Source organism: Topomyia yanbarensis, chromosome 3, assembly GCF_030247195.1.
Source record: "Topomyia yanbarensis strain Yona2022 chromosome 3, ASM3024719v1, whole genome shotgun sequence".
In the NCBI taxonomy this organism is placed as follows: Eukaryota; Metazoa; Arthropoda; class Insecta; order Diptera; family Culicidae; genus Topomyia; species Topomyia yanbarensis.
In genome coordinates, this window is record NC_080672.1 from 249,318,034 (window position 1) to 249,345,561 (window position 27,528).

Consider the following 27,528-nt stretch of genomic DNA (forward strand, 5'->3'; position numbering starts at 1 on the left):
TGTTGTAACTAGTCTATTTTATACTTTTCGAAAATTCCGCAGTGTATGCACGATTAATCTGTTAAGTAAAATTTTTCGTTGTTGGGACTCATTCATTCGAGCCCGAACCAGAAAGCCATTTTTTATCTCATTGTAAGTTGCATATTAAGGTTGGACAGAGAAAGGGTAAAATTCGCAAACGAAAAAAGCAGTTTTTTTCCACACCGTATGTCAGATCTTCATAAAAATCAATCAGCAGTACTGTAACAACATTCTACATACGCTGATTGATTTTTATGAAGATCTGACATACGGTGTGGAAAAAAACTGCTTTTTTCGTTTGCGAATTTTGCGCATTCTCTGTCCAACCTTAATGATTACGAATATTCGAGTAACACCATTATTGTATAAGATAGTGAATTCAATTGTCGCTGCATATACCATCTAAGTGTGTCGAACCTTCCAAGCGATATCTCACGTACCAGAGAACACTCGACTCGGGTGAGTTGAGATTCCCCATTGCGGTTAAATGGGCATCTCACGTCACCTGAAGTGACTCTTCAGAATTGGGTGGGAAAAGCCACGTAGAGTGAGGTGAGATTAGTCGTTTCACGTCACACGCCGCGCAGAATAGGGCCGACTGTAGTAAGTTGCCTCGATGGAGTGAGGTGAGCATCGGTCGGACAATGAAAAGGATATTGAAGCAAACTGACCTTCAGTAGTCACTTCACAAATCCTTAATACTCAATACACAAATGGAGTGAGACTAAAATTCATGCTCACAGCTCAATCGTTCGTTCAATCGTGATTAAATCACTCCAGTGATAACCTGTCGGATCAAAATGAGAGCCTTATACAACAGAGTAGATTTGCATATCAACTGTGTGGTGACTCTTTCAAAGTTCAGCTCATGATTTTTATTAATCTGAGGGCCACTTAGAACCAGACCCAGGAAGTTCTAACAAGGACGGTAAGATTGGTGATCCGCAAAATTTCTAGAAAATGCTGGAGCTTGGGTACGCAACACGTTTCACAAGACTTCAGTCAAGGAACCGAGAGTTACCTCTACCTGCAAAATATGCGGTAACGACGTCGTCGTAGCCCCATCACTTTAACCAGCGTGTGCCGCATCAGACAACGCTGGCGAGATCAGCGAAACCGAGGAAATAGGGCATCAAACACAGCACTAGTATCTGTCACCCATGCAAGCAGATATTACAAAAGGGATAGATTTTAGTGACCAGTTCGACAAGAGCGGCCCTATTCTGCACGTCGTGTGACGTGAGACGACTAATCTCACCTCACTCTACGTGACTTTTCTCACCCAATTCTGAAGAGTCACTTCGGGTGAACTGGGACGCCCATTTAACCGCAATAGGGAATCTCATCTCACCCGAGTCGACTCTCAGAATCGCGCGAGAAAAGTCACGGAAAGTGAGGTGAGATTAGTCGTCTCCCGTCACACGCCGCGCAGAATAGGGCCGGAGATTCATATTCATGCCGGGAGCGATAACTTTGTGCTGTTTAACTATTTCTAAATCAGGTGGACTTCCATGAACACGATAAAGCGCCATCGGGCTGGACGTGGACTTCTAATCATATTTTGTTTTTATAAGATACCAAAATCATCATTGTCTAAAACGCTTTATTTATACCTTTAATATGTTCAATATCAATTAATGTCGTGCTAACCTAGGATAGGATCCGCCAGCTCTGTCTTCTGTTTTTGAACCAATTCTGAACCAGCTCGTGATTGGACGAAAGTGACATAGGCAAACCTTCGGCTTGGAAACTAAAAGTACCAAAGGGCTGCTTGGAAGTGTTGTCATATTGTGATATCAAACATAAAACGACGATTGTTAACCGTGTTGATTTTTTTGTTTTCTCGAGATACCGCTTTCTATAACATCCGTCTGTAATTATGAAGTGCAGGCATTATTTGGCAGACGAAATCAAACATATTATCCAGAACTGAAGCTCCCAAGAGATCCGGTAGCGCGGTTATCGTGGATTCTGTTCTGTGTGCGGAGTAATGCGGAAATGCCTCTTTTCGAAATCAACAGGCTGTGTAGCGTAAGTATGAAAATATTTTGAACATCATGTAAAAATTGTCTTTGTTCCAGTACCGAGTAAATTGGAAGTACTGAGCAAACAGGGAGAAAGTTATCCCGGAAGTCGCTTCTTGTTCTTCCTTTGGTATTATCGATACAGTTGAATTGTACAGTTTTCAACTGAATCGATCATCGGTGTAAATAGGAGAGTGTATTTTCTACTGCTGTTTTCTCCGAAACAATCACATGTAAAAACCTATACATTCCTCCAAAACAAAAATTAAACCTTGCAGAAAAGTAGTTTTAGAATATTTAAAATAAATCCGAACAGAGAAAATTATTCTTGTGACAGAGGTTGCTTGACTCAGAAAGCAACTTACAAAAATGAAGAGGCGTGAAGATATTTTTCGTAATGTCCAACAACGAATATATATTATTTTGTTTTGCTGTATTCCGATGGAAAAAACGTTATGATCGTTTAAATGCAGATATAAAGACTAAATCTTTGATTTTTCCATGAAATTGGTACATAATATAGAATATTTTAATCAGAACAAATATACGAACGAAACAAAACAAATATTTTGGCAACATTGGTCGAGTGGGGGTATGTCGTTTTCAACAGGGATTAGTAAAATATAAGAAGAAGCCAGCTGGCGGATCCTATCCTAGGTGCTAACCAAATACCAAATTGAATTCGTTTTAACGTTTTTGCTGCACTATCCACCATACTAGGCAAGGGAAGATGTTTTGATTTTAGGGAGCGATTTGTTTAACAAAACAGGTATCGATCATTCGAGGGTGCTGAAAGTAGGATGAGTCGTCAATAGCTAGTTCTTAATTAATTAAATAACTTACCTCTGGAAAGCAGCGCTAATTTTGTAATTTATTGCCGAATATACTTTTCACATTTGCAGCCAACGTCAACGGTTTAATTATTTTGTTGATTTATTTTCGTCGGCGTAACCAGGGATTGCAACGGAGCATAATCGTTGTTAGGAAAAAATAACAGCTTCATTAGTGCTGCTAGTTTTGTATATTTTCTAACCATATATCAAATTTGACAGTACCAGTTACCTGAGTCACTGAGGGGTAGTCAGATTTGAGATACAGTTTTGGAATGCAAGTGTCTAGTCGTGTCGTTGGTATATGTATGAGTAAAAACAAGCTATAGAATTATTTCATCTCTTTGTTTCGAAATGCGCATTGTTTGATAAACAAATCCAACGATCGACATACGGTTTGTTTTCAAAATATAATACACTCTAAAAATAAATCACTTTGATTTTATGTGAATGATCCTGTAAATGTCTACTTTTTAAATTCTTACAAACATTATGTGATTCCTATGAACATCATACGGCTACCCTGTAAAAGCTATGTGCTTGTCACATATTATTTAAGTGATGCGAAAAGTATCGTTAAAACGCAGTTTACATGGATTTCCTATACGAAAAAATGAATTATAAAATGGCTAATAATTGGTTGCTGCTATCCCAGATTCTTTGGTGGAAGTTTCCCATTGTAAGTATTTCTTATAATATAATAGAATGCTGCTCGATATGATTTTTTTTTATTTTACAGGACTTTTTCACCAATTTCAACAATCCCACCACCGCATAGAAAACACAGCCTCAACAATAAACAGAATATGTTTTCGTGCATGTTTCCCCCTCAAAGTGTATTTTGTCTACTGGTTTATTGGACGTTTTCAAGACTACACTTTATTTCGTTGCATTTTTTGATGAAACAACATTATGACATTCAAATAGGAAGGAAACTAAGGCAGATACAATGGACGTTCTTAGTCAAATTTCTGTATCAGAACCATGTGGTATCGATCGCGCTACACGTCGTGGTTTTTGGCCTTCTCAACCAGAACTCAAATGATGGGGCAAATGAACGATTGTTATTACCAAACTGAACTGCAAGCAAAAAATGCATTCAGGCACGGACAGTGAAAGTATTATTTTATTTACAATTAGGTTATTTCATATAAATTGTTCAATAAATGAAAACAAGTGAAATATAAGCTGTTCAAAATTAATTAACTAGTTACTTTAATTACTAGTAATTAATTACTAGTAATACACATACATTGTGTGTACGGTTCCATGTAGTTACTATGTTTGGTTTCATGTAAATATTACGTTTGAGTTCATGTAGTTGTTACGTTTGGCTTCATGTTATTTTTACATGAAATTCATTCGAAAATTATATGAAAATCACATAACGTTTACATGATCCATCAGATATTGAAGCTGACTTAAATATACTGGACCACCCGATAGAATTCATGTGAAAAGTGCGGTGGATGAGATCTATATAAGTTTTCATGTAATAGCTACGTGATTTATTTTTTGAGTGTAGAAGTCATTTAAAGTGCTGCCCAGGGTGGCCAGATAGAATTCCCAAATATCGGTAGGGTCACTAAAAGTTTATCGGTAGTTATCGGTAGGCCGGGTTATTGTTCCAAAAACGTAGTGTTGACATAGAATTGTAAAATACTGAAAACTCAGATCTCAGACCAAATCCAACTCAAAATTAAATGTTGAGTAGGATGTGTCCAAAATCAATAAAAATCGGTAGTTTTCGGTAGGGATAAGAAAATATCGGTAGTTTTACCTTGGTCGTCTGTGAATCGGTAGGGAAGACCAAAATCGGTAGGACTACCGATAAATCGGTAGGTCTGGCCACCCTGGTGCTGCCTGTGGAAGCGGTTGCCAAAATTCTAGTGTTGAAATCATCATAAAGGGAGTGTTGCCGTTTTGACTGATTTTCACTCTTCGTCTCTTTCCCTATTCTCTTTGATCCTCGGGTCAGGGTGGCCAGACCTACCGATTTATCGGTAGTCCTACCGATTTTGGTCTTCCCTACCGATTCACGGACGACCAAGGCAAAACTACCGATATTTTGTTATACCTACCGAAAACTACCGATTTTTATTGATTTTGGACACATCCTACTCAACTTTCCCTTTTTTGGGTTGGATTTGGTCTGAGATCTGTATTTCAGTATTTTACAATTCTATGTGAACGATGTCAACACTACGTTTTTGGGACAACAACCCGGCCTACCGATAAACTTTCAGTGACCCTACCGATATTAAGGAATTCTATCTGGCCACCCTGCTCGGGTGTTAGATTTTTTTTACAAGCGGACTGCAGCTCAATGTAGTATAAATAGGTGTGGCAGATCACACGGTTTGCTAGTGCTGGAAACCACAGCCACTTTTCTAAAACCATCATCAGCTAGGTTTTCCTACAACTATTTTGCATATTGCGAATTTTCTAAAATCCACATCGTGACATTTCAGCCATGCGCCAAATTAAGCGAAGGTTCACTTTGTATTAGTGCAAGCGAAAAAACGGTTTGACGTTTATTTTTGCTTTGTTCGCACTAATGTGTCACATATAGCAACAAATCGACGAAACGCTAGTTTATCTCAGGATAGACAATAATTTGAATCATAATAATTTATTGTATTTAGAGTTTATTAAGGCTTAATATGGAGTTTATTAAGGCTTAATATGGATAAACCGGTGGCAAATATGATCATATTTTTTCCTACGCATACTACCAAAAGTTCTATTCTTATACATGCTCAAAGAAAGGTTCTTGTGCTTTTAAAATACTAAAGTATTTGTGTTATAATAAATATCGTTTACCTATAGAATAAAAAAACAAAGATTTTATAGCAAAATGCTCTCGTTTATTTTGTAAATTCGTGTTTTGAGTAGGTTGTTCATTAGAATTGAACTAGTAGTACTAGAGTGCGTTGAATCCAATTGGGAAAATTCGTATAGCAAAAGTTCCGTGAAGCGTTTTGTGAGTACGTTTCTATTTTCTACGTCCAAGGCACCAACGGTTTCGATTGGAAGCCATTCGCGACGAGAGGTACAATTGAGGAGATGTGACGCCCCCTGGTTTCTGGTAGATAAATCCTAAGTAATATCGTGAGCAGCACACAGGTCACCGTAAATGGTAGGAAGACAAAGGCTCCCCAAGCTTTCTGGAGGGTTAAAAACAGCATGGCTACTAAAAAGTTACAGCCCCAAGATGATAAACTGCCCATTGCCATAGCCGCAGGCCGGGGTCCAACCTCGAACAGTTCTAGAAAAATTAAATGTTTTTAGTTTTTTATGTAATATTGCACGTTAACAGTAATGCTAGAATATAGTGTAGGACTCTTGAATTGCTCCGATTTTTCTCCGAGGGAAAAACAAATCTAATTTATTAAATAAAAAATAACAAAAAGTAGAAAGGTTCAAATTAAAACTTTTGTACTACCTACATTATGAGACTGAATTTGATCTTCTATTTTGACTGACTTCAGAATATAGTATCGTACCGACTCAAAGCATTATTCTGTTCGAGAAAGCTTTGGTGTGTAATAAGAAACGGCTGATGGACTGTTAATTCAAACACCAGTACACCAACGTACTAATTAGACAAATTGTAATATATATATATATATATATATATATATATATATATATATATATATATATATATATATATATATATATATATATATATATATATATATATATATATATATATATATATATATATATATATATATATATATATATATATATATATATATATATATATATATATATATATATATATATATATATATATATATATATATATATATATATATATATATATATATATATATATATATATATATATATATATATATATATATATATATATATATATATATATATATATATATATATATATATATATATATATATATATATATATATATATATATATATATATATATATATATATATATATATATATATATATATATATATATATATGTGTGTGTGTGTGTGTGCATTCACCGTCAGTTGAAAGTACACCTGCTAACTTCACTTTCAACTGAATTAAAGGCAGTAATAGTCACATGGTCGGCAATGACTGGGCAGTGCGTATGCCTCTTGTACCTGAAGGCATAAAATAGACCCCCCTTGCGGTCCTTAGCTTCCTGCCCAGTAACTCCTAGCCCTGGCCTCCTCGTGGCGTCGATTGGGATACGAGTAACCTTAGTGAAGATCGGGTAACCAACCCCGGTGGGAACTTTGGTCGTATGCTGGCAGAGAAGGGGGGGGGTTACCCTTCTTCGGAAGGTGTAAACCTGTCCTGGTGCCCAGGTGGGACCTTAAGCAGTCCTGGCACGATGGCCCACTGGCGAGACAGGTGGTTGGCGTAGGCCCTATAAGCCGCCCCTTAAAAAACCCACATAACGAACAATACAGAAGAGAATACGACCCAGAACAATCGGCAACGACCCAGGCGACGAACAAAGGATCACGAATGGAAACTCGGAACATGGAACTGCAGATCGCTCGGCTTCGCAGGATGTGACAGGATAATCTACGACGAGCTACACCCCCGCAACTTCGATATCGTGGCGCTGCAGGAACTTTGCTGGACGGGACGGAAGGTGTGGAAAAGCGGGCATCGAGCGGCTACCTCCTACCAGAGCTATGGTACAACCAACGAGCTGGGAACCGGCTTCATAGTGCTGGGCAAGATGCGCCAACGTGTGATCGGGTGGCAGCCGATCAACGCAAGGATGTGCAAGTTGAGGATCAAAGGCGGTTTCTTCAACTACAGCATCATCAACGTGCACTGCCCACACGAAGGGAGACCCGATGACGAGAAAGAAGCGTTCTACATGCAGCTGGAGCAGACATACGACGGTTGCCCTCTGCGAGACGTGAAAATTGTCATCGGCGACATGAACGCACAGGTAGGAAGGGAGGCAATGTACAGACCAGCGATCGGGCCTAACAGCCTGCATTCCGTATCAAATGACAACGGCCAACGATGTGTGAACTTCGCAGCCTCCCGTGGAATGGTAATCCGAAGCACCTTCTTCCCTCGCAAAGATATCCACAAAGTCACCTGGAGATCACCGGACCAAGTAACAAAAAATCAAATCGACCACGTTCTAATCGACGGTAGATTCTTCTCGGACATCACAAACGTCCGCACTTATCGCAGTGCGAATATAGATTCGGACCACCACCTGGTTGCAGTATGCTTGCGCTCAAAACTTTCGACAGTGCATAGCTCTCGTCGAAGCCGAACGCCGCGGCTGAACATCGAGCGGCTACAAGATGGCAGAGTGGCTCAAGAATACGCGCAGCAGTTGGAAGTGGCACTACCAACGGAAGAGCAGCTAGGCGCAGTTGCCCTTGAAGATGGCTGGAGAGATATCCGATCCGCCATAGGTAGCACCGCAGCCACTGCACTAGGTACGGTGGGCCCGGACCGAAGAAGCGACTGATACGACGGCGAATGCGAGCAGTTAGTCGAAGAGAAGAATGCAGCATGGGCGAGAATGCTGCAACACCGCACGAGGGCGAACGAGGCGCGATATAAACAGGCACGGAACAGGCAGAACTCGGTTTTCCGGACCAAAAAGCGCCAGCAGGAAGACCGAGATCGCGAAGCGATGGAGCAGCTGTACCGCGCTAAAGACACACGGAAATTCTACGAGAAGTTGAACCGCTCGCGCAGGGGCCACGTATCACAGGCCGACATGTGCAGAGATACAAACGGGAATCTTCTCACGGACCAGTGTGAGGTGATCCAGAGGTGGCGGCAGCACTACGAAGAACACCTGAACGGCGATGCAGCAGACGACGAGGAAGGCACGGTAACGCACCTGGGAGCACGCGCGAAAGACATTACACTACCGGCTCCGGATCTCCAAGAAATCCAGGAGGAGATTAACCGGCTCAAAAATAATAAAGCCGCTGGGTTGACCAAATACCAAGCGAGCTACTAAAACACGGTGGCGAGCCACTGGCTAAAGCGCTGCACTGGGTGATTACCAAGATTTGGGAGCAGGAGATTTTACCGGAGGAGTGGATGGAAGGTGTCGTGTGTCCTATCTACAAAAAGGGCGACAAGCTGGATTGCTGTAATTACCCTGCTGAACGCCGCCTACAAGGTACTCTCCCAAACACTATGCCGTCGACTATCACCAATTGCAAGAGAGTTCGTGGGGCAGTACCAGGCGGGTTTCATGAGCGAACGATCTACCACGGACCAGGTGTTCGCTCTTCGTCAAGTACTGCAGAAATGCCGCGAGTACAATGTGCCCACACATCATTTGTTCTTCGACTTCAAAGCCGCATACGACACTATCGATCGAGATCAGCTATGGCAGATTATGCACGAGTACGGATTCCCGGACAAACTGACGCGATTAGTGAAGGCGACGATGGATCGGGTGATGTGCGTAGTACGTGTCTCAGGGACGCTCTCGAGTCCCTTCGAATCACGCAGAGGGTTACGGCAAGGTGATGGTCTCTCGTGTTTGTTATTCAACGTCGCACTGGAAGGTGTAATAAGAAGAGCAGGGATCGACACGAGTGGTACGATTTTCACATAGTCCGTTCAGCTACTTGTCTTCGCCGATGACGTTGATATTATTGCACGAAACTTTGAGAAGATGGAGGAAGCCTACATCAGACTGAAAAGAGAAGCCAAGCGCGTCGGACTTGCCATCAACACGTCGAAGACAAAGTACATGATAGGAAGAGGTTCACGAGAAGAGAATGAGAACCGCCCGCTTCGAGTTTGCATCGGTGGCGACGAAATCGAGGTGGTTGAAGAGTTCGTGTACTTGGGCTCACTGGTGACCGCCGACAATGATACCAGCAGAGAGATTCGTAGACGCATCGTGGCAGGAAATCGTGCTTACTTTGGCCTCCGCAAGACACTTCGGTCGAACAGAGTTCGCTGTCGTACGAAGTTGACCATCTACAAGACGCTGATTAGACCGGTAGTTCTCTACGGGCACGAGACCTGGACCATGCTCGTGGAGGACCAACGCGCACTTGGTGTCTTCGAACGGAAAGTGGTGCGTACCATCTACGGTGGAGTGCAGATGGAAGACGGCGAATGAACCATGAGTTGCATCAGCTGTTGGGGGAGCCGCCCATCTGTCATACCGCGAAAATCGGACGACTACGGTGGGCCGGGCACGTAGCCAGAATGTCGGACATTAGCCCGGTGAAAACGGTTCTCAATTGCAATCCGACCGGTACAAGAAGACGTGGCGCGCAGCGAGCACGATGGATCGACCAGGTGGAAAACGATTTGCGGACCCTTCGCAGACTGCGTGGCTGGCGACGCGCGGCCATGGACCGAGTGGAATGGAGGAATCTTTTGTATACAGCACAGGCCACTTCGGCCTTAATCTGTTAATAAATAAATAAATAGTCACATGATTCTACTGTTTTCTAAAAACTTTAAACACTACATAGAAGCTTAATCTATGCTGTACATATTTCCAGGATTTTTTCACGAAATGGGAATGAAATAATGTTTTAATCAATTCTCATTTTTTACCCCAGGTCTGGGTGAATCGATAGATACATAGAGCGATGCAGATCATCATCAGCAATCAGTTAACAGCAAGCTTCCCTGCTGATCGGTCGATTTGTCTCAGACGTGTCTAAAATCGAAGTTAGCCCGCGAACAATATCATACGATTTTTGCTTTTATCATCGGTGTCCGAAGCACTGCGCGATTGTCGCAGCGGTGCTATTCCATGAAGCGAGAAAATACATTCCGCGTGGACTACTCGCAATTTCCGAAGCATCCCTCCCACGATGTGATTCTGAAACTCATCGGGAAGGAACTCGGTTTCACTCGAGAAAACGTGCTCCAAATCCAGCCAAGCAGAAGACTGGGATGTGCCTTTGTAAAGGTCAACAACCTTTCCCTAGCAGAGATGATCGTAGAAGAACACGACAGCAAACACGAGTTCGTTCTCGAAGGAAAAGTGTACAAGTTACGGATAACGATGGCGGATGGCGGTGTGGAGGTGCAAATTTTTGACCTTCCCGAAGACATCACCAACGAACAAGTCTCTACCTTCCTCACCGAATATGGTGAAATACTCAACGTTCGAGTGGGACAATCGATACGGCGCTTTCGAAGGCGTGAAGACCGGTGTTCGTGTCGCTCGGATGGTGGTGAAGTAGAACATCCCTTCTCTCGTCACTATTCAGGGAGAAGAAAATGCCGTTGCATACGAATTCACACACATCGGCATCCCTTGTGAGCAAAATAAAAAAACTGCTCGTGCAGAAACTCTCAGCAGACCAATCGTACGTAAACGTGACAAAAATGTCCGTACAGCAGAAAAAACCGTTAAAGCCGAACAAGCCTATGCCGAAATCAGCCGATTTACCACAACCATCGGACTCAAAGCCCTCGACACAAGATTCGGTGGCACTCGGTCAACATGCTCCAAAGCCCCGAGAAACCATCGAGACATGTACGTCGTCACACAGCGCAAAGTTGATGGTAACGAGACGGACTGCTCGCAAGCATCTCAAAACTCGGCATCTAGCCGACGCTCACGAAGACTACCGCCGGGCAAGAAAATGCGGCATGGCGAAGAAGACTTTACCTCCACCACCGAACAAGCATGCGTTCAGATTTCGGACTACGTTAGCTGTAATATAGGAACCATAAACATCAATACGATCACCAACACAACAAAAGTTAACGCTCTCCGCACATTCGTTCGCTCGACGGATCTCGACATCGTGTTTCTTCAAGAGGTTGAAAACGAACAACTAACTATTCCCGGCTACGTCGTCTGCAACGTTGACCATGCTAGGAGAGGAACAGCAATTGCTCTAAAAGAACATATTAAATTCTCACACATAGAGAAGAGCCTGGATGGGAGACTGCTCGCCCTCTGTGTAAGCAACATAACACTGTGCAATATAGATGCCCCATCGGGTACGGCCCAACGTGCCGAGCGTGAGCACACCATCTTAGCGGGGGATTTTAACTGCGTACTGCGGTTATGTTATGCGACGGGAAACAACTCTAGCCCTGCTCTACAAGCCACCGCTCAACAATTGCACCTTCACGATGTCTGGCTGCATCTCCGATCACGCTTCCTCCCAGCTCGATCGTATGTATGTGAGCGCAGGCCTCCGAAATCAGCTGAAATCAACAGCTGTCCATGTCTGCTGTTTTTCGGACCATAAAGCCGTAACTGTGAGAATTTGTCTTCCTTTCTCGGACAGACCGCATGGTCGTGGCTTTTTGTCACTCCGGCAATAATACACTCGTCAGTGCTGAAACTTCCCATTGTGGATGGAGTGGTGGTTGTCGTGTGCCAAGCCAAAAATAAAATCTTTTCCGATGGAAATCAAAAATTTCTTTCGATGATTTCTATCGTGAACAACAGCGGCTTTACGGCTTACTACGCCAGGCATACGACAACTACCAAAACAACCGTTCGATGCTCACCATCATCAATCGACTGAAGGCTCACACACCAACGGAACTACTCTGAGATGTTTATACGGATCAACGAAACTCATGTGGCGAGAGAACCTCTCTCGACGTACCAGCCAGGGGAACGAGCGAGACGGAAAACAACTATCGAGCACCTACGGACCGAGAGAGACGAAGTCATCGATGATTCGGCTACCATTCAGGATCATATAGTTCAATATTTCTCCGACCTGTACGCACGTGGCGAAGTTTAAGAAGAAGAAGATGGTCCCTTCCAATGCAACAGAGTGCTCCCTGAGCACGACCCCGCAAATGAAGCCACTATGAACAAAATTACGACGACAGAAATTCTGACCGCAATCTGCACCAGCGCTTCCAGAAAATCACCCGGCCCCGACGGTTTGCCAAAAGAATTATACCTACGAACATTTGACGTCATTCACCGCGAACTGAACCTTATTTTAAATGAGGAAATCAGATCAAATTTACCCGCACAGTTTCTAGATGGTGTGATCGTGTTGGTCAAGAAACGTGGTGAAGGGGAAACTGCGCGTGCGTACAGGCCAATAAGTTTATTCAACTATGATTACAAAATCCTCTCTCGGATCCTTAAGCAGCGTCTCGAAAATGTACTGCGATCGCATAGTGTACTAACCGACTCACAAAAGTGCTCCAATTCCGAAAAAAAAACATCTTTCAGGCCACCCTTGCACTGAAAGATAAAATTGCTCAGCTAAAAACAAACAAGCGAAGAGACAAACTGGTGCCGTTCGATCTCGACCACGCGTTTGATAGGGTGGTCCATCAGTTTCTCTTTCGCACCATGCGTGCGCTTGGATTTAATACTGCGCTGGTTGAGTTGCTCTCCCATATAGCAGCAGTTTCTTCGTCACGGTTGCTAATAAATGGACACCTTTCTGCACCCTTCCCCATTCAGCGATCGGTAAGGCAGGGAGACCCTCTAGCGATGCACCTGTTCATAATTCAGCTTCACCCGTTATTGAAGAGTTCGGAACAGGTGTGTGGAGCAGACGTAATCGTTACATATGCGGACGACATTAGTGCAATTGTTAGCAGCGCAGACCAGCTGAATGAAATGCGGGTTTTATTCAGGCGGTTCGAACGCGTAACTGGTGCCCGTCTGAATGAAACAAAAACTACAGCTATTGATGTTGGTCTAACGACGAATCCTGTAACGGTGCCATGGCTTCAGACGGACAACAGCACTACAATCCTAGGAGTGATTTTTGCCAACTCGATCCGACTAATGGTCTCATTAAACTGGGACAGTCTTGTCACGAACTTCACACGGCAGGTATGGATGCACTCGCTGCGCACTCTGGCTTTACATCAAAAAGTGACGCTGTTGAACACATTTATTTCGTCTAAAATGTGCATTGGCTCATAATGTGTCAGAGCTAAATTCATTGAGCTAGTGCTTGTGCTAGTTTCCGATGAGCTAGAGTTAGCAAGTAGCACGAGCACCGATGAGCGAAAGCTCTCGCTAGCACGCTGCACGGAGCTATTGCTCAGCTATAGCAAAGTAGAATAAAAAAACAACTGCATCGTTTTTCAGCAACCTGTCGCACATTCACCAATGCATATTTCTTGCTTTGTCCTATTCTTTCGTTCCATAGCTAATACTACTGCACCGTTCTAGCTCATTGGACAAGCCTACCGTGCCAGCTCATTGAGTTAACTCGTGCTAGCTCACTGAGCTAGCTCACCGAGCTTACTCGTGCCAGCTTACTGAGCTAGCTCATGATGCCAGTTTATCGTAGTAGCTCGAGCGCGAAGGTTACCTAGCATGATCGGTGTCAGTGCTTATTGCTTTTGGTTCGTTCAAAGCGGCCGCTCAGCTCGTGTTAGGCTCTCGAGCTGTGGTTCATGCATCCCTGCAGGAAGTATTAGTGATTTGTATAGAGCAAGGTGTGCAAGTAGTAGGAAATAGTGTAGTTGTAGTGAAACAAACATCTTATGGGCGCATTTTCTCGACATGATGATGTTGCATATGGTACTGTTATGCGCGTACCGGTAGTCTAGGTTGTGGGACAATATCAAATATGTAGAATATGGAAAGTCCTATTTGCAGCCATAACACGTCTTTTTACCTCCCCACTAACTTTGTTATCCATATCACTATTGCTTCAAGATATTTTTAATTGTCGACAACCTCGTACCGTAACCTGTCGATTCCCCCGTCGAAGCCAACACCGTTCGAGTCGCCTCGTTATCTAATAGTTAACTTTGTCAGTCAGCCTGATTCTCGATTCTGCGATTAACTTCAATGATGTAGGCGTTATCCGCGAAGCCATGAAGCATGCTAGATCTCGTGATGATGGTTCCGTTTTTTTGTACATCAGATCTTTGCATCGCAACTTCGAGTGCTATATTGAACAATAGATTAGAGAGTGCATCGCTTCATCAATCAATCTAACATCACAAACGAGCCGGATGTCTCTCCGCCAATTTTGACGCTTGATTTTGACCAATTCAGCTTAAACACTTTTGTCGGAAAGCCGTGTTCAAACATTATCTACCATCAGAGCTTAAAAAAGCTGCGTGAACTTGAAAGAAAAACGAAATTCAATTCATGGCCGTCACGAAGAATGAAATGTTTGGTTCGTTTCCCTCGTTGTTCGCTCTCCTGACACAGCGCATTCAGGATCAAACATGTTCGGTTTTAGAAGCAAACCGAATTTTGTTTTTTATGCAAAAGTGCACTAGATATAGATTACGCAGTTCACTTATGCTCGAAAATGTAGAAGACGACCACTTCTGCCTTCAAACTGTCTACATATTAACCCCCGTTGGCCGTTCGTCGAGCTTTTGAGCAAAATCCCGGACAACACAATCCGCCGATAGTCGTTGTATGTTCAGGCGCATGGTTCTCTCGTCCTTGGAATCGGTTATGCTGGACAGTCTTGCGCGAACTTAAACACTACCAGAGACTGGGCAATGGTGACGTTCGGTCCTGACACCAATGAAAACTGAGAAAAGTCGCCCTTCCATCAAAAGATGGTCAATTTTCGAGCAAGTTTCATCAATTGGATGGGTCCACGTGTGTTGCCGTTGAACATTACCGTATTCTTTGCCGATTGTTCCATACTGTATCTGTTGTTACATTTTTCGGGGTTGTTTAGTTGTTTATTCGACATGCCGCCTTACCAGGGCTGTGACACCTAGCCTCGAGATGGGGCTGCCATCTTGGATATAGCTGACCAGACATCTGCTCCGGAACAGATGTTTACATAGCATGGTAAAAAGACGCTCTTCCATTCCTCCCACCTCCTTCGCTTTTAACATACGACCAAAGATCCCACCGTGGTCCGTGCAGGTAATTCTGTAGCAGAGGTGGATGTCTCATGTTGCATAGCGTGGCCAACCTAGAGCAATGCAGACACAGTAACACAAATCATGGTATAGGCAGCTCCAGCCGGTTGGTAAAGGGGTGGGGGCACGCGTCTAGATCACGATTTGGAAAATTGAACTTCGAATTGTCGAAACGCGTTTCCTGGCGTGCGTGAAGATTTGCGAAGAACTTGGCCAATCATAAACATCACGAACAATCATAAACATAAATTATGTTGCTCATGGAGAAGTCACTAAGGACTTCTCGTATCTGTTTTATCAATCAACGATAGTGATTCAATCAGTTACATTGTACTAAATAACACCATAACACTTCATAATGATTTACAAAAATTAGTATTAGAGACCATCCATAAATGATGTATCATTTTTGAGTTATTTTAAACATCCCCCTCCCCCATCGTAGCATTTCGTCACAAACCTCTAAATACCCGTAGCTTGACAGTAACTCTCCCCCTTGTCTCCGTAATTAAAAAAAATAAGAAGCGATGTTAGGTATTCCCCTTTAAAAAGCTATGTAGCTTGACATGAACCCCTGCCCCCTGTCGTCACACATCATCACAAAATACAAAACTCCCCCTCCCCCATATTATGCTACGTCATTTATGGATGGTCCCTTAATGAAAGGGTTATATACACACGCTTTTAACTAGATCACTTTTCGGTTAGAAAGGGGGGGGGGGGGCACCGGTTTACAAAATATTCTGGTTGCAGTTGAAAACTGGGAAATCCAATCAGCGGTGATTTTTTTTCCGGGGAAAAGTTGTCTGAGCTTTGGTACTTTCTGGAGATTAGTTTTCTGGGGATTGCTACGTTCTGCAAAATGTAATGCTGGTAAAAAAGCTTTGGCATTTATCGGAACCAACCTAATCAATGAACCCCAGTAAGCAGTTTGACAAGAATTATCGTTCCCAAAAAGAGTGTGAACCGATCAAACTTATAGTACATTTAATTGGAGCGTAACTTAGCATCATACCTGAACCGATAAAATATGGTATTGGGCCCAGACCAATTTGATAAAATGTTATGTAGAGTAGGACCGCAATAACACTTGCATAAGAGAACCAGCTTACTTCCTCCTGAAATATTATAGCATTGAATATCATCATTCAGTTCTATGAAAAATACTTGTCCAATACTTACGATAAAATACACGATGAATGTCAGACAAAACAAGAAAACAGCACACATAGAACAAGATAAAATGGCGAGAAAACGTCTGTTAAACCGTTGCATCAAAATTGGGGTGAAGAAAGCGATAAACAAATTCAAACATCCAGCACCAAGATTTGCGAACTTGGCATCCGTGGGACTAAGTCCTACTGAGTTGAAGATGGATACAGAGTAGAAAAACACCTAATAAAAAAGAAAATATTACCATTAAATTAAATTGAAGTTAAAGTTAAATTAAAGTTTACTAACCGCATTGATTCCGGAGAGTTGTTGTCCTCCTTGTAAGGCACATACCAGTATCAAAGGTAGTGTCAGTGTAGGATCGGTCAATACAGACCATATGGATCGCTTGTTGGATTTATGCCGTTCGTTTTCGTGGTCTTCACATTCACCTATTGGAGCATCTTCACCACGCATCGCCTCTATCTGTTGTTTCACGTAGTCATCCCCCGCGTTCTTACCTCCTAGCCGCCTTATTTCATAGATTGCTTCGTCTCGCTTTTTTCTTATCACATACAGGTACTTTGGACTTTCAGGAAGCCAATGATAGGGTACGAAAAAAGTGAGTACTAGGATGACATAAAAGCTCAGTGCAAACTGCCATAGCTCATCGGTGCCGAAAATTTCTTCCAAGCTCATCACTTGCCCTACCACAACTCCGCCGGTAACGCCAATAGAGGCAAACACACCTAGTGCGCCACGCAAACTTATAGGTGCTAATTCTGTTAAGTACATTGGTACCGTACTAGTTGTGAGTCCTGCTGCTAAACCGACCAGGATTCGTCCGAGCAACAAAAGCTCTACGGAACCCACTGCTCTGCAGAACTGGAAACATATTCCACCAAGCACAAGCAGTATTCCACATCCCAGATAGGCTCGTTTTCTATAGTATGGGAACCGATTGTTAAGTTATAATAGATAACTTTCGGAACCATTCAATACATACCTTCCTAGTTTATCGGTTACCCACGCACCACCCAAGGAACCAACTACACCTCCGATCAAAAATATCGACACTACAATTGCCCAGAAGGTATCTAAAGCATCACTACTTAACACTGTTCCGTAGGTTTCGTATATGGTTTCGTTGCACCATTCTTTGATGAACTGTAATCATGTTCCAAAAATTGTCATAAATGTTAATATTATTGATAGGCTCGACTTACGTCAGCTGGGGCATTTATTACTCCTATATTGTAACCGGTAGGAATGGCAGCTCCAAATGTGGTGGAGATGCCTGCTGTGAGGAGCCAGAACGTCCATTTCGCTTCCTAGAAGAGTTGTGAAAGGTAATTTGCTTTGAAAGGTTAGGTAATTATAGCCTGTGTGAAATGCGGTATAAAATCATTTCTGTGGATTGATGAACGACTACATCAAATAAATTAAGTCAACTTTCAACTTATTAAATTTTACTTCATTTTTTTGCCTACAACATTTCGTAGATGTAAACTGTAACTCATTTAATTGAATATCGTACAATTATATTCAACTTACTGAATTTCTAAGAAAATGAATTCTAATGTTCAGGCCCGTACGCACGGAGGGAGGGGGGTTTGGGGGTTCAAACCCCCTCATGAACGCTTTGAATTACTTTTGAAAATTTATTATTTTCCTGTCCAGAAAAAAATACACTGCAAACCGTTTGGACACATAAAATGTCATTTGAGTTCGGTCACTCTAGAAACAAGTCAGTGAAGAAACCAAGGACGAAACTTTACGAGGGTGGCTGGAAAGGGATGTATGTCAAGTTTGACGGCTTCTCTGAATGATCGGTTAACGTTTCGACAAGCTTCTATATTAGCAAAAGTAGTGAGTAGACAGCAGATGTCGGTCAGCGGGCTAGCAACGGCAGTTAAAGAGGAAAAACACGAAGTTGGATAAAATCGGGATATCGTTGTCTAGAGAAATTTTACCGCCGATGATTATTCCGTTAGAGTGGCAGCGAAATGGATCGCGAAAATGGGCATCGGTATAGGGTGAAATACTGCCGCCAAGAAGTTCTCAGCACCAGCTAGCGGATAAATAGGAACGACTAGCACCAAGAAGGATAAGAAACCCGGCGAAGGTGGTTGTAAACAGATGTAAATCCATATGGTCGACACCTCCGGATCGGCTCATGTACCAACAGGGTAAGATATTTGCAGCAGACCTGAGCAGGTGAGATATATCGCGAAGGTTTGACAGCAAGTAAGGAAAAGTAGCTATGGATGAAAACATGACGATTAATAAAACAATAAAACAAAATAAGCAAGATATGGGATACAAGAGGTTTAAGTTTAGTCGGTTGGCTTAACAACTACTACAAACCAATCCGAATCCACCACGAGCCAGCAGGCAACGCACAGTGGTCGGAAATGCCAAAAACGTCACTAGAGGCCAAACCATTGAATATATTCACAATCTGATAAAAATTAAATTGAGGCATGGTTCACTATGATTGAGTAAGAAAAATTAAATTTTTATACTGACAAGGTAGAAAGTTGGTGTCTTCGACAAAGTTTTAGGAATGCTCATAATGAAGAATTTTGTTCAACAACTTGAGCTTGTAGGATTTAATGTTATCGATTTATAAAGCGTTTTCTAAGGCAAACTCCTTAAATTTAGCTTTTTAATATATCTTTTTTCGCTGTGACTTTTCGTGCAAACGATGTTCCAGATAAATGTTGAGGTATTAAAACCGCATAATATTGTTGAAAACTGCATGTAAAAATTAAATTAGTGTTGAAGACTGCATGTAAAAATATTGTTGAGCACTGCATATAAAAAAATTACCTGAAATCGGCGGCGCGGCGCACACCTCTTTTAAAAATATTCATTCATTATTGAAGAATTTTAAATTTTTTTACACTTTAGTTATTAAGTTATTGAAGAATTTTAATTTTTTTACACTAAGCTTAACTGCGTATAAGAGAGAAAGGTGCAAACCAAAATGGACGAGCAGGAACTATTTTCAATGTCCGGACTACGCATAATAAAGGTAAATTGTAATGTTTTTTACTTGGGTATTTTTACTTACAGTCCTCAACAATATTATGTGATTTTAATGCCTCCACATTTGTCTGGAACATGGTTTGCACGAAAAGTCACTGTGGAAAAAGTTATTTAAAAAAAACTAAGGGTTTTGTCATAGAAAACGCTTTACAAATCGATAACATTAAATCCTACAAGTTCAACTAGTTCAACAAAATTCTTTATTACGAGCATTTCTAAAACTTTGTCGAAGACACCAACTTTCTACCTCGGCAGCATAAAAAATTATATTAAATTTGATCGTAGTAAGCCATGCCTAATTTTAGTTTTTATCAGGTTGTGGGGAATATTCTTACGAACAATTCGTCCAAAGATACCTTGTGAATATATTCGATGGTTTGGCCTCTAGTGAATTAAGTTCACGTTTTTGGGGTTTCCGACCACTGTGCAGCGGTGTCTTTTGATGACTCCTTCTCGATAACAAACATTTTCCCAATTTGTTGAGCAGAGTCGTTTGATTCACAATACTAGGTCCAGGCATCCGAAAACATCTTCAAAGTTTGAGGGTTTCTGTACGTTTCTTTTAAAATAAACGTTAAATTAGTGCAGCGGAACGCTGATCCCTTCGATCACAAAAACCGGTGAAGTAATTCCTCAGATACTGGCATATGTATAATTGGTATAATCATCTGGTTCTTTGAGCCGGATGTGAGGAAATCCCTGTGACGAGTTTAGTGTGGCGTTGTTTCAAAACAAAGGCTTCGATACAACCACTGCACGACTTGTTACAATAGAATTGAATGGTGGTTCTAATGTCAAGGAGAATGTAATTGTTCGATAAAACGAGGTAGGTCGCACCAACTCTCTGAACACACATATGGGGACAAAAATATGAAGATGAGTACAAATAAAGGAGTAGCGGTTGCGGACTAGAGTGACTATTTGGCAACTACTAGTGAGCTCCTTGTAGAGAAAATCCGTTGGTTTGAATTCGTCCTCATCGGGAAGGAGTTTTTTTGTATTCGTCCTCGTCGGGAGGGAGCTACTCATACAGTGTGCTCCATATTTATACGTTCAGTTTATTTTTGAATTAACGACTACTTGAGTCAATTATCAACTGTTCTGAGAGCAATTAATTAGCATTTAAGCATTTAAGAGACTGGAAGGTGAAGTATATTAAGAGCCATAGTACTTAAGGAAGAGCAAGGAGTTGAAGGAAGAAAGTTTAGAAAAGCGTGGAATAGGGCTGAACAAGCTTAGAGTTTTCCGACGACTTAACCTTTCGTCTTCTACCGCAGAAGAGAGGATATTTTGGCATTTGAAATGCGTGTCACTTGAGTCTGCGTCATGTCCGGACGAGCGTAAGGCAACTTTGTACTTCATGCTGTCGGAACCGAGAACGCAAAAGGGTTAGTCGCTGGGAAGATCTAAGCTTGCTTTTCCAAACCTTCTTCCTTCAACTTCTTGCTCTTCCTTGAGTACTATGGCTCTTAATGCTCTTTATATTCTTCACCTTATAGTCACTTGCTAATTAAATGCCGTTACAACAGTTATTTTTTAAGGATAACTTTTCTACTATTCGAACAAACTGCTCCAAATTTTCATGGTTTGTTTTAAAGCTTAAGCAACGTTGTTCCTTGAAATTTAGAAGCCTGCGTTTTTTTGGTTTGTTATGGCAGTTTAAGTGAAAAAGTGGCTTTCTACAAAAATACGGCTCCCAGCGGAAGTGGCAGGCATTGCAGTGGCAATGACCAAAAGGATGAACAGATGAACCAACACACTCAAACTCAGCACCGTTTTTGCACACGGACACGCTGGGTCTGGGCCAGAGATCCCGGGATTTAAGGGGCACATCGATAAGGATAGGCATCAGGCACATAAAATCTTGCGACTGTTTGCACTGCTAGCGCAATGAAAATTTTCGAAGGAAATAAAACATTTTGATGAGCATTCTTGAATTAATATACCGATTACAAGTAGAACATTCTTCAACTTCTGTTTTGGTTAAATTGGATTAATGTCAAACGCAAAGATAAATTATGAGTCACGGCGACAGACACTCGACAAATCAAAGAATCATTATTCCTTTATCTTGAGCAAGAAACGTGCGGCTCGAAAAAGAAACATCGTCAACTCAACATTGATTGATTCCATTAGCGAAATAGAATGTTCATTGAAAAACAAAACAGTTCACGTTCAATATGTTTCGAATAACACTTTCATAAGCCACGTAGCTTAAAAATAAAGATCACTTTTTGTTAAATACATTCGTTTAAAGACATCTTCGTGTTGAAATCGTAACCAAGATACGGTAGATTGCGTGGAATCGGTATTAGGGAGTTGTAAACCATCGTAAAAATTAGGAGAAATGGAATATTTTTGTGGTTTATTTTTATTAGTACTATAGATTTTAATTAGTAATTTTAAGATATTTATAAACTAAAGATGAGATGTAAATCTGACCTGATTCTCAATTAATATGCGGCAACATGATTCGTGCCAAGCCACCTGCATTAACGGTTGCGGCACGGGGCGATTAAAATTGTGGTAGAATTCTGTTGATGCAACATTTGCCAATGAGAAAGTGACGTCATGGTAGTAGAAACATTAAACAGTAGTTAGCACATTTTTATCGTTTATAGCTTAGCGGATATTGACGGTGTTCACAATTCCCCATGGTTCACAACTCTCCACTGTCCCCTACTTTGATTATTAATATGATTTGCTAGCATATGAGCGCGTCATTCTAGCATTGCACTTACTTTGTTATCGACGCCATTATTCATCTTCTTAATCCACAACTCTGATCCAGAGAGCACTTTCAGCCTGATGTACGTGGCGATAGAAAGCTATCCATACTCCGCATACATCCGATCGAATCTAACTACTAGCCATTACTAAAGCAATCAGAGCCTATCGACAACAGTCTTGCACACTCGTGCTCGGTATCAGCCCAAGTTTCGGCGAGATATGAATTCACGGACCGTACAAGCGATCAGGAAATAATAACCCTCGCATATTTTGTTCTCGTGAAAGCGAAGGAATGAGTGATAGATGGGTTATGAATTCGTTAATCCATATCGCTGATATTTTCGAATCCATGTAATAAATACAGACGTAACAAAAAATATGCTTTTATTAAAAAAAACTTCAATTATTTCAAGAAAAGGCAACGACTGCATACATTAAGTCGCTTATTCCCGTTGATTGTTATTAATTAGTATTATGATAATGCAGTAAGTTCGGCTGTTGGCCACAACAAGCACTATACGTAGGTACTGTGTCAGATAGATCTGGCATAATGGCATCCCTGAATATGCCCCTCAAGACACAGTATGTAAATAAACAAAGCTTGTTCATCGTGTGTTCGTTAGATCACGCTGATCGCACTGTAATTGTAAACATAAATTTTAATAATGAGATACTACCCTGCAATATATAATGCCGCTACAAATACTACAAATATCCACCAAGGAATTTCACATTTGCTTGCAAATCAACCAGTTCCACAATCAGGAAAGTGGTGCACATACAACAAACAGCTGTTGTTCATTGTGGTGCCGTTCAGAAATGCATAATAGTCCGATAGTATATGACACTCTCCAACTAATTGAGACCATTATGCGATTGATAGTTGGATAAGCGAAAAACAGATTTCCTGTCCAGACTGGTTAAATTATTGACATTGTATTAGATTGTAATCTTCCTAGCATACATTTGCTACTTGTTCAAGACAGGTCTCGATTTTCTAGACCCGTCGATAATTTCTTTGTGCAAGAAAGAAAGAATTTGTAGAGTAAAAGGTAGCCTTCGCGCACTAGTTTATTATTATCCTTACCGTTGTTCGCTGGTGCTGACTAACAATTTTAGCGTTGGGTTCCGGTTCATACAGAATAATAGATTCTGATTGATCATTATTGTCCATCCTGCTTGCGGGATGTTATATCCTTGTATGTTATTAATTCCTGGCTCACTAACTGGTCTGTGCTCTATTTCACTTTCGTCATCACCTTTTTTTCGAGAAAAATATCGGAAGTGTGGCTTTGGTTTTGCATAACATTAGTAACTACGTAAGCAGTAAGCAAACTAATTAGATATGAAGAAAAATTCAATCGAACAGTATTTGTTCCTACAGTGATAACATCTAAATATAACTTTATCAAACACAAATCGTTGATAAAAAAAATAATTGAAGGACGGAATTCACTGAGACTGCTTTAGCTGAACATGTCACTTTTGGAATTGAAGACTGACAAGTATAATAATGAGTCTGCCAGCAGTGCTGCAGTTAGGGAAGCATATCGCAGCAACACATCTGCACTTTCTATTTTGACTATTTTATTGTATCCACACTCGCACATGTACAGCGGACCGGCAACGAGGGTCATGTAGCAAGCACGCCAAGATGCCAGCTCTTTTTCAACGCGTTTTAAGTTTGCATTGCACAAGGTAATTTCGGTAAAGTTGCTGCGCCGGATGAGATGCCGAACTCTCTACATCTTGTATATAAAGCCACTTTACTACAATATTATGATATTGCGAACGAAGAACTATAACACTGAAGCAGTAAAATTATCCTTATTATTCACCTACAAAAGTGTTATTAATGCATGTATCAGTGTGCATAGTTGGGACTTTTTAGAAGGCATTCTGATCACGAACATGGTCATCTATAATTTCAAAGGAAAATGTCGTCGTGCGGCATTTGTACCCGACAATAGGGATAGATGCCGCATCACAACTCCGGATGAAATGCCGCACTCGATGGCTGAGGATGCGTAGTTAAAATTTATTTTTTTACCTTAGAATGTCATTGAATAATCTTATGCATCATGTATAACTTCCTAATGTGGTGTATCTACAAACTAACGGATTTAAACCGTGAGGATGCACTATTATATCAATCACTCGGTTTATACTTCACAGTTTCTGCTTTTAACAATAAACCTGTGATATAAAATAAAAATACGGATAAAATGCCAAAATATTGACCAACATATAGATTTATATCGCTAGTACAAATATATGGATAAGGCTGCGAAAAAAAAAATATTTTTATTTTTTGTGTTTTAACGACATTCAATTAGCAAGGCAACGACATGGAGTGTTTTAATATAATTTTAATTTTAATAGACAGAAGAGCAAGGGTCATATGAACCAGCTTAGAGCTTTCCGACGACTGAACTCTTTGTCTTCTACCGCAGGAGTCAGGATATTTTGGCATTTTATCGAATGCGAATCACCTGAGTCTGCGGTATGCCCGGACAAGCGTAAAGTAACTTAGCAGTTCCGAATATAATATAATTTGAAGTGGACAACAAATTATGAAGGTACTTTCTACATTCTGATTACCGATCAAGTATATTTTGACGAAGTTCCAGAAATATCTTGGTGGTACGGCATTTATATCCTTGGTACGAATTCAACCACAGAAAACAAACATTTAGGCTAGAACAAATTTTATTCATGAACATGTATAAGTATTCTAATTAATAGCCCTTTGGACATCAGTGCGTTTATAAAACTTTCCGAAAATTCGAAATCCTTCAAAGATGTCATGAATTTAAAAAAAATGCTGTCTTGATTCGGTGTTCGTGTGAATACACACTAATCTCCGAAGTACACCTTGTTCCTGATCCTATTTTTTGAATCCCGAAGGTGTTGGAAGTCTCTCAGTGAGATATCTATCCACACTTATGCTCATTAACCACCACATGAAACAGGTGTATGAATTAATTTTCTCAAATAATAGCTTTCTTAATTTTTTGCCCATTCTCACTCAGAACGACGGTATGAAAAAGTAAAATGATGATAATCTTTATCTTGACTTTTATTTCAGCAATGACACAAACAACCAACAATCACGATCAAACCGAAATTGAATGTATCGCATGTGTGATATGTGACCAATCGATTGTATTATGAGAGATAATGTGTTTTATTTATATTGAATTGTATGTTGTGATAAGATCATTTCTTGCTGATGATTAAACCATTTCAAGAAGACGACCGATATGCTGAAGAGTTCAAGAAAATATTTAAATGGAATCAAGTTTGATTTCTTCGACATGGTTCCATTTAAATATTTTCTCCAAATCATAAAGACGCTTTCATTGTTTACCTACAGTACTGAGTCTACGGTTAAGTCCCGTTATGTAATGATAAGAAAATGTGTAGTAGATTAATCTATCCATTTAACATTGATTCCTGTTTTCGATTCAGCTGACAGTATTATATTAGCTACATTAGAACATGGGCGTGTTTTGAAAGTTTAAATATGAAAACTAAACAGGTGCCAATACTGATGTTCATATTCTTATTGCACGTTTTTGTTACCACATGTATTTTTTCAGAATTTTGATATAGAGTTTCGCAGACAGTTGAAAAAAAGTAACATGAAATGTGTGAAAAAGTAAACTGATATGGTTTTACAGTGGTAGCCATGATGATTATCTGCATCTTCTTTACTTTCAGTTTTCTCATGGTGCAAATACGAATTTTCAAATGGCGTAGTGGTTAGAAACTGCACTTGAAAACAGGGATGCATGAGCTTATCCTTCCCTGCTAAACTATCTACAATGCTGATAACAGAATATACTGACGGCACTTTTTCAGACCTGAGAATAATTCAGCAAAAACTTTATAATTTGAAAATTACATTGTAGTGCACATTATGATCACCTACAAATCGAAATATAGAGGAAATACGATATCGTGACCATAGGAACTTGATGGATAAATTCCCAAGATACCACATTATTTTCACAGTTTTCTCAATCGTGAAGCTAAATTACAAAACAATTTAATTGCAATGAATCTTCAGGGGGCACCTTGAAAAAATGCGGTAGGGTAATTTGGGGAGAGATGCTGCACATTTCTAAAAATCGATCCTGCATCAAAGTAAACCATTCAGTAATTGATGAAATCATTTTTATTAGTTGCGACAAATTTCTTAAATACTGTGAAATGGTTTTTGTCTTGAAATTTTTTTTATCAAATTTCCACGAACATTTCTCAAAAAAGGTCATTGCGGGAGAGATGCCGCATGTGCGGGTGAGACGCCGCACCGTGGTCACAAACTGAAAAATGGTGAACAAAGGTATTTTTTGGCTCTCGTTGATGTTTTTGTGATTAAGTGTCTTCAGCTGAGTTTCATGAAGTTTGATTACACCTATAAATCGGCTAGCACCTTCACTACCATTTCTAGAAACATTTTTTACCTTTCTCATATAAAGAAAGGATATGCAATCACTGTAAACGTCGATTCCTTAGGCGAGGCCTGGAGGGCCGAGTGTCATATACCATTCGATTCAGTTCGTCGAGATCGGAAAATGTCTGTATGTATGTATGTGTGTGTGTCATTTAAACTCACACAATTTTCTCAGAGATGGCGGAACCGATTTACACAAACTTAGTTTCATCTGAAAGGTATATCGCTCCCATAAACTGATATTGAATTTTAGTTGATCCGGTTCCGGAGCTAAGGGTTGAAGAGTGCGGTCACACATCAAATTCCCATATAAACTGGTACCACCATGATGTCCAAATTATGTAAAACATATTAAAATGGGTGTAACATTACTTTATTTTTTGGGTCTAGATCACTAATGATCAATCAAAGTAGCTTTGACCACATTGGCCACCTATGACGGTTCGCGATGCCTCCGGAGAACTCACC

General features: G+C 40.8%; 1 protein-coding gene across 2 annotated transcripts; it reads right to left on the minus strand.

The window, feature by feature from the left end:
- Positions 1-5,720: 5,720 nt before the first annotated feature.
- LOC131688949 (solute carrier family 2, facilitated glucose transporter member 3) lies at positions 5,721-24,151 on the minus strand. 2 transcript variants are annotated; one of them, XM_058973601.1, is made up of 7 exons: positions 23,689-24,151; positions 18,047-18,151; positions 17,827-17,987; positions 17,130-17,763; positions 16,851-17,063; positions 16,684-16,786; positions 5,721-6,143 (listed from the first exon to the last, which is right to left on the minus strand). In XM_058973601.1, the coding sequence occupies exons 1-7, from the start codon at positions 23,773-23,775 to the stop codon at positions 5,878-5,880; spliced, it is 1,569 nt and encodes a 522-aa protein (XP_058829584.1). In that variant the 5' UTR covers positions 23,776-24,151; the 3' UTR covers positions 5,721-5,877. The 2 variants fall into 2 exon arrangements, with proteins under 2 accessions (XP_058829584.1, XP_058829585.1); XM_058973602.1 differs by lacking the exon at positions 23,689-24,151 and adding an exon at positions 22,613-22,767.
- Between the last annotated feature and the right edge of the window lie 3,377 nt (positions 24,152-27,528).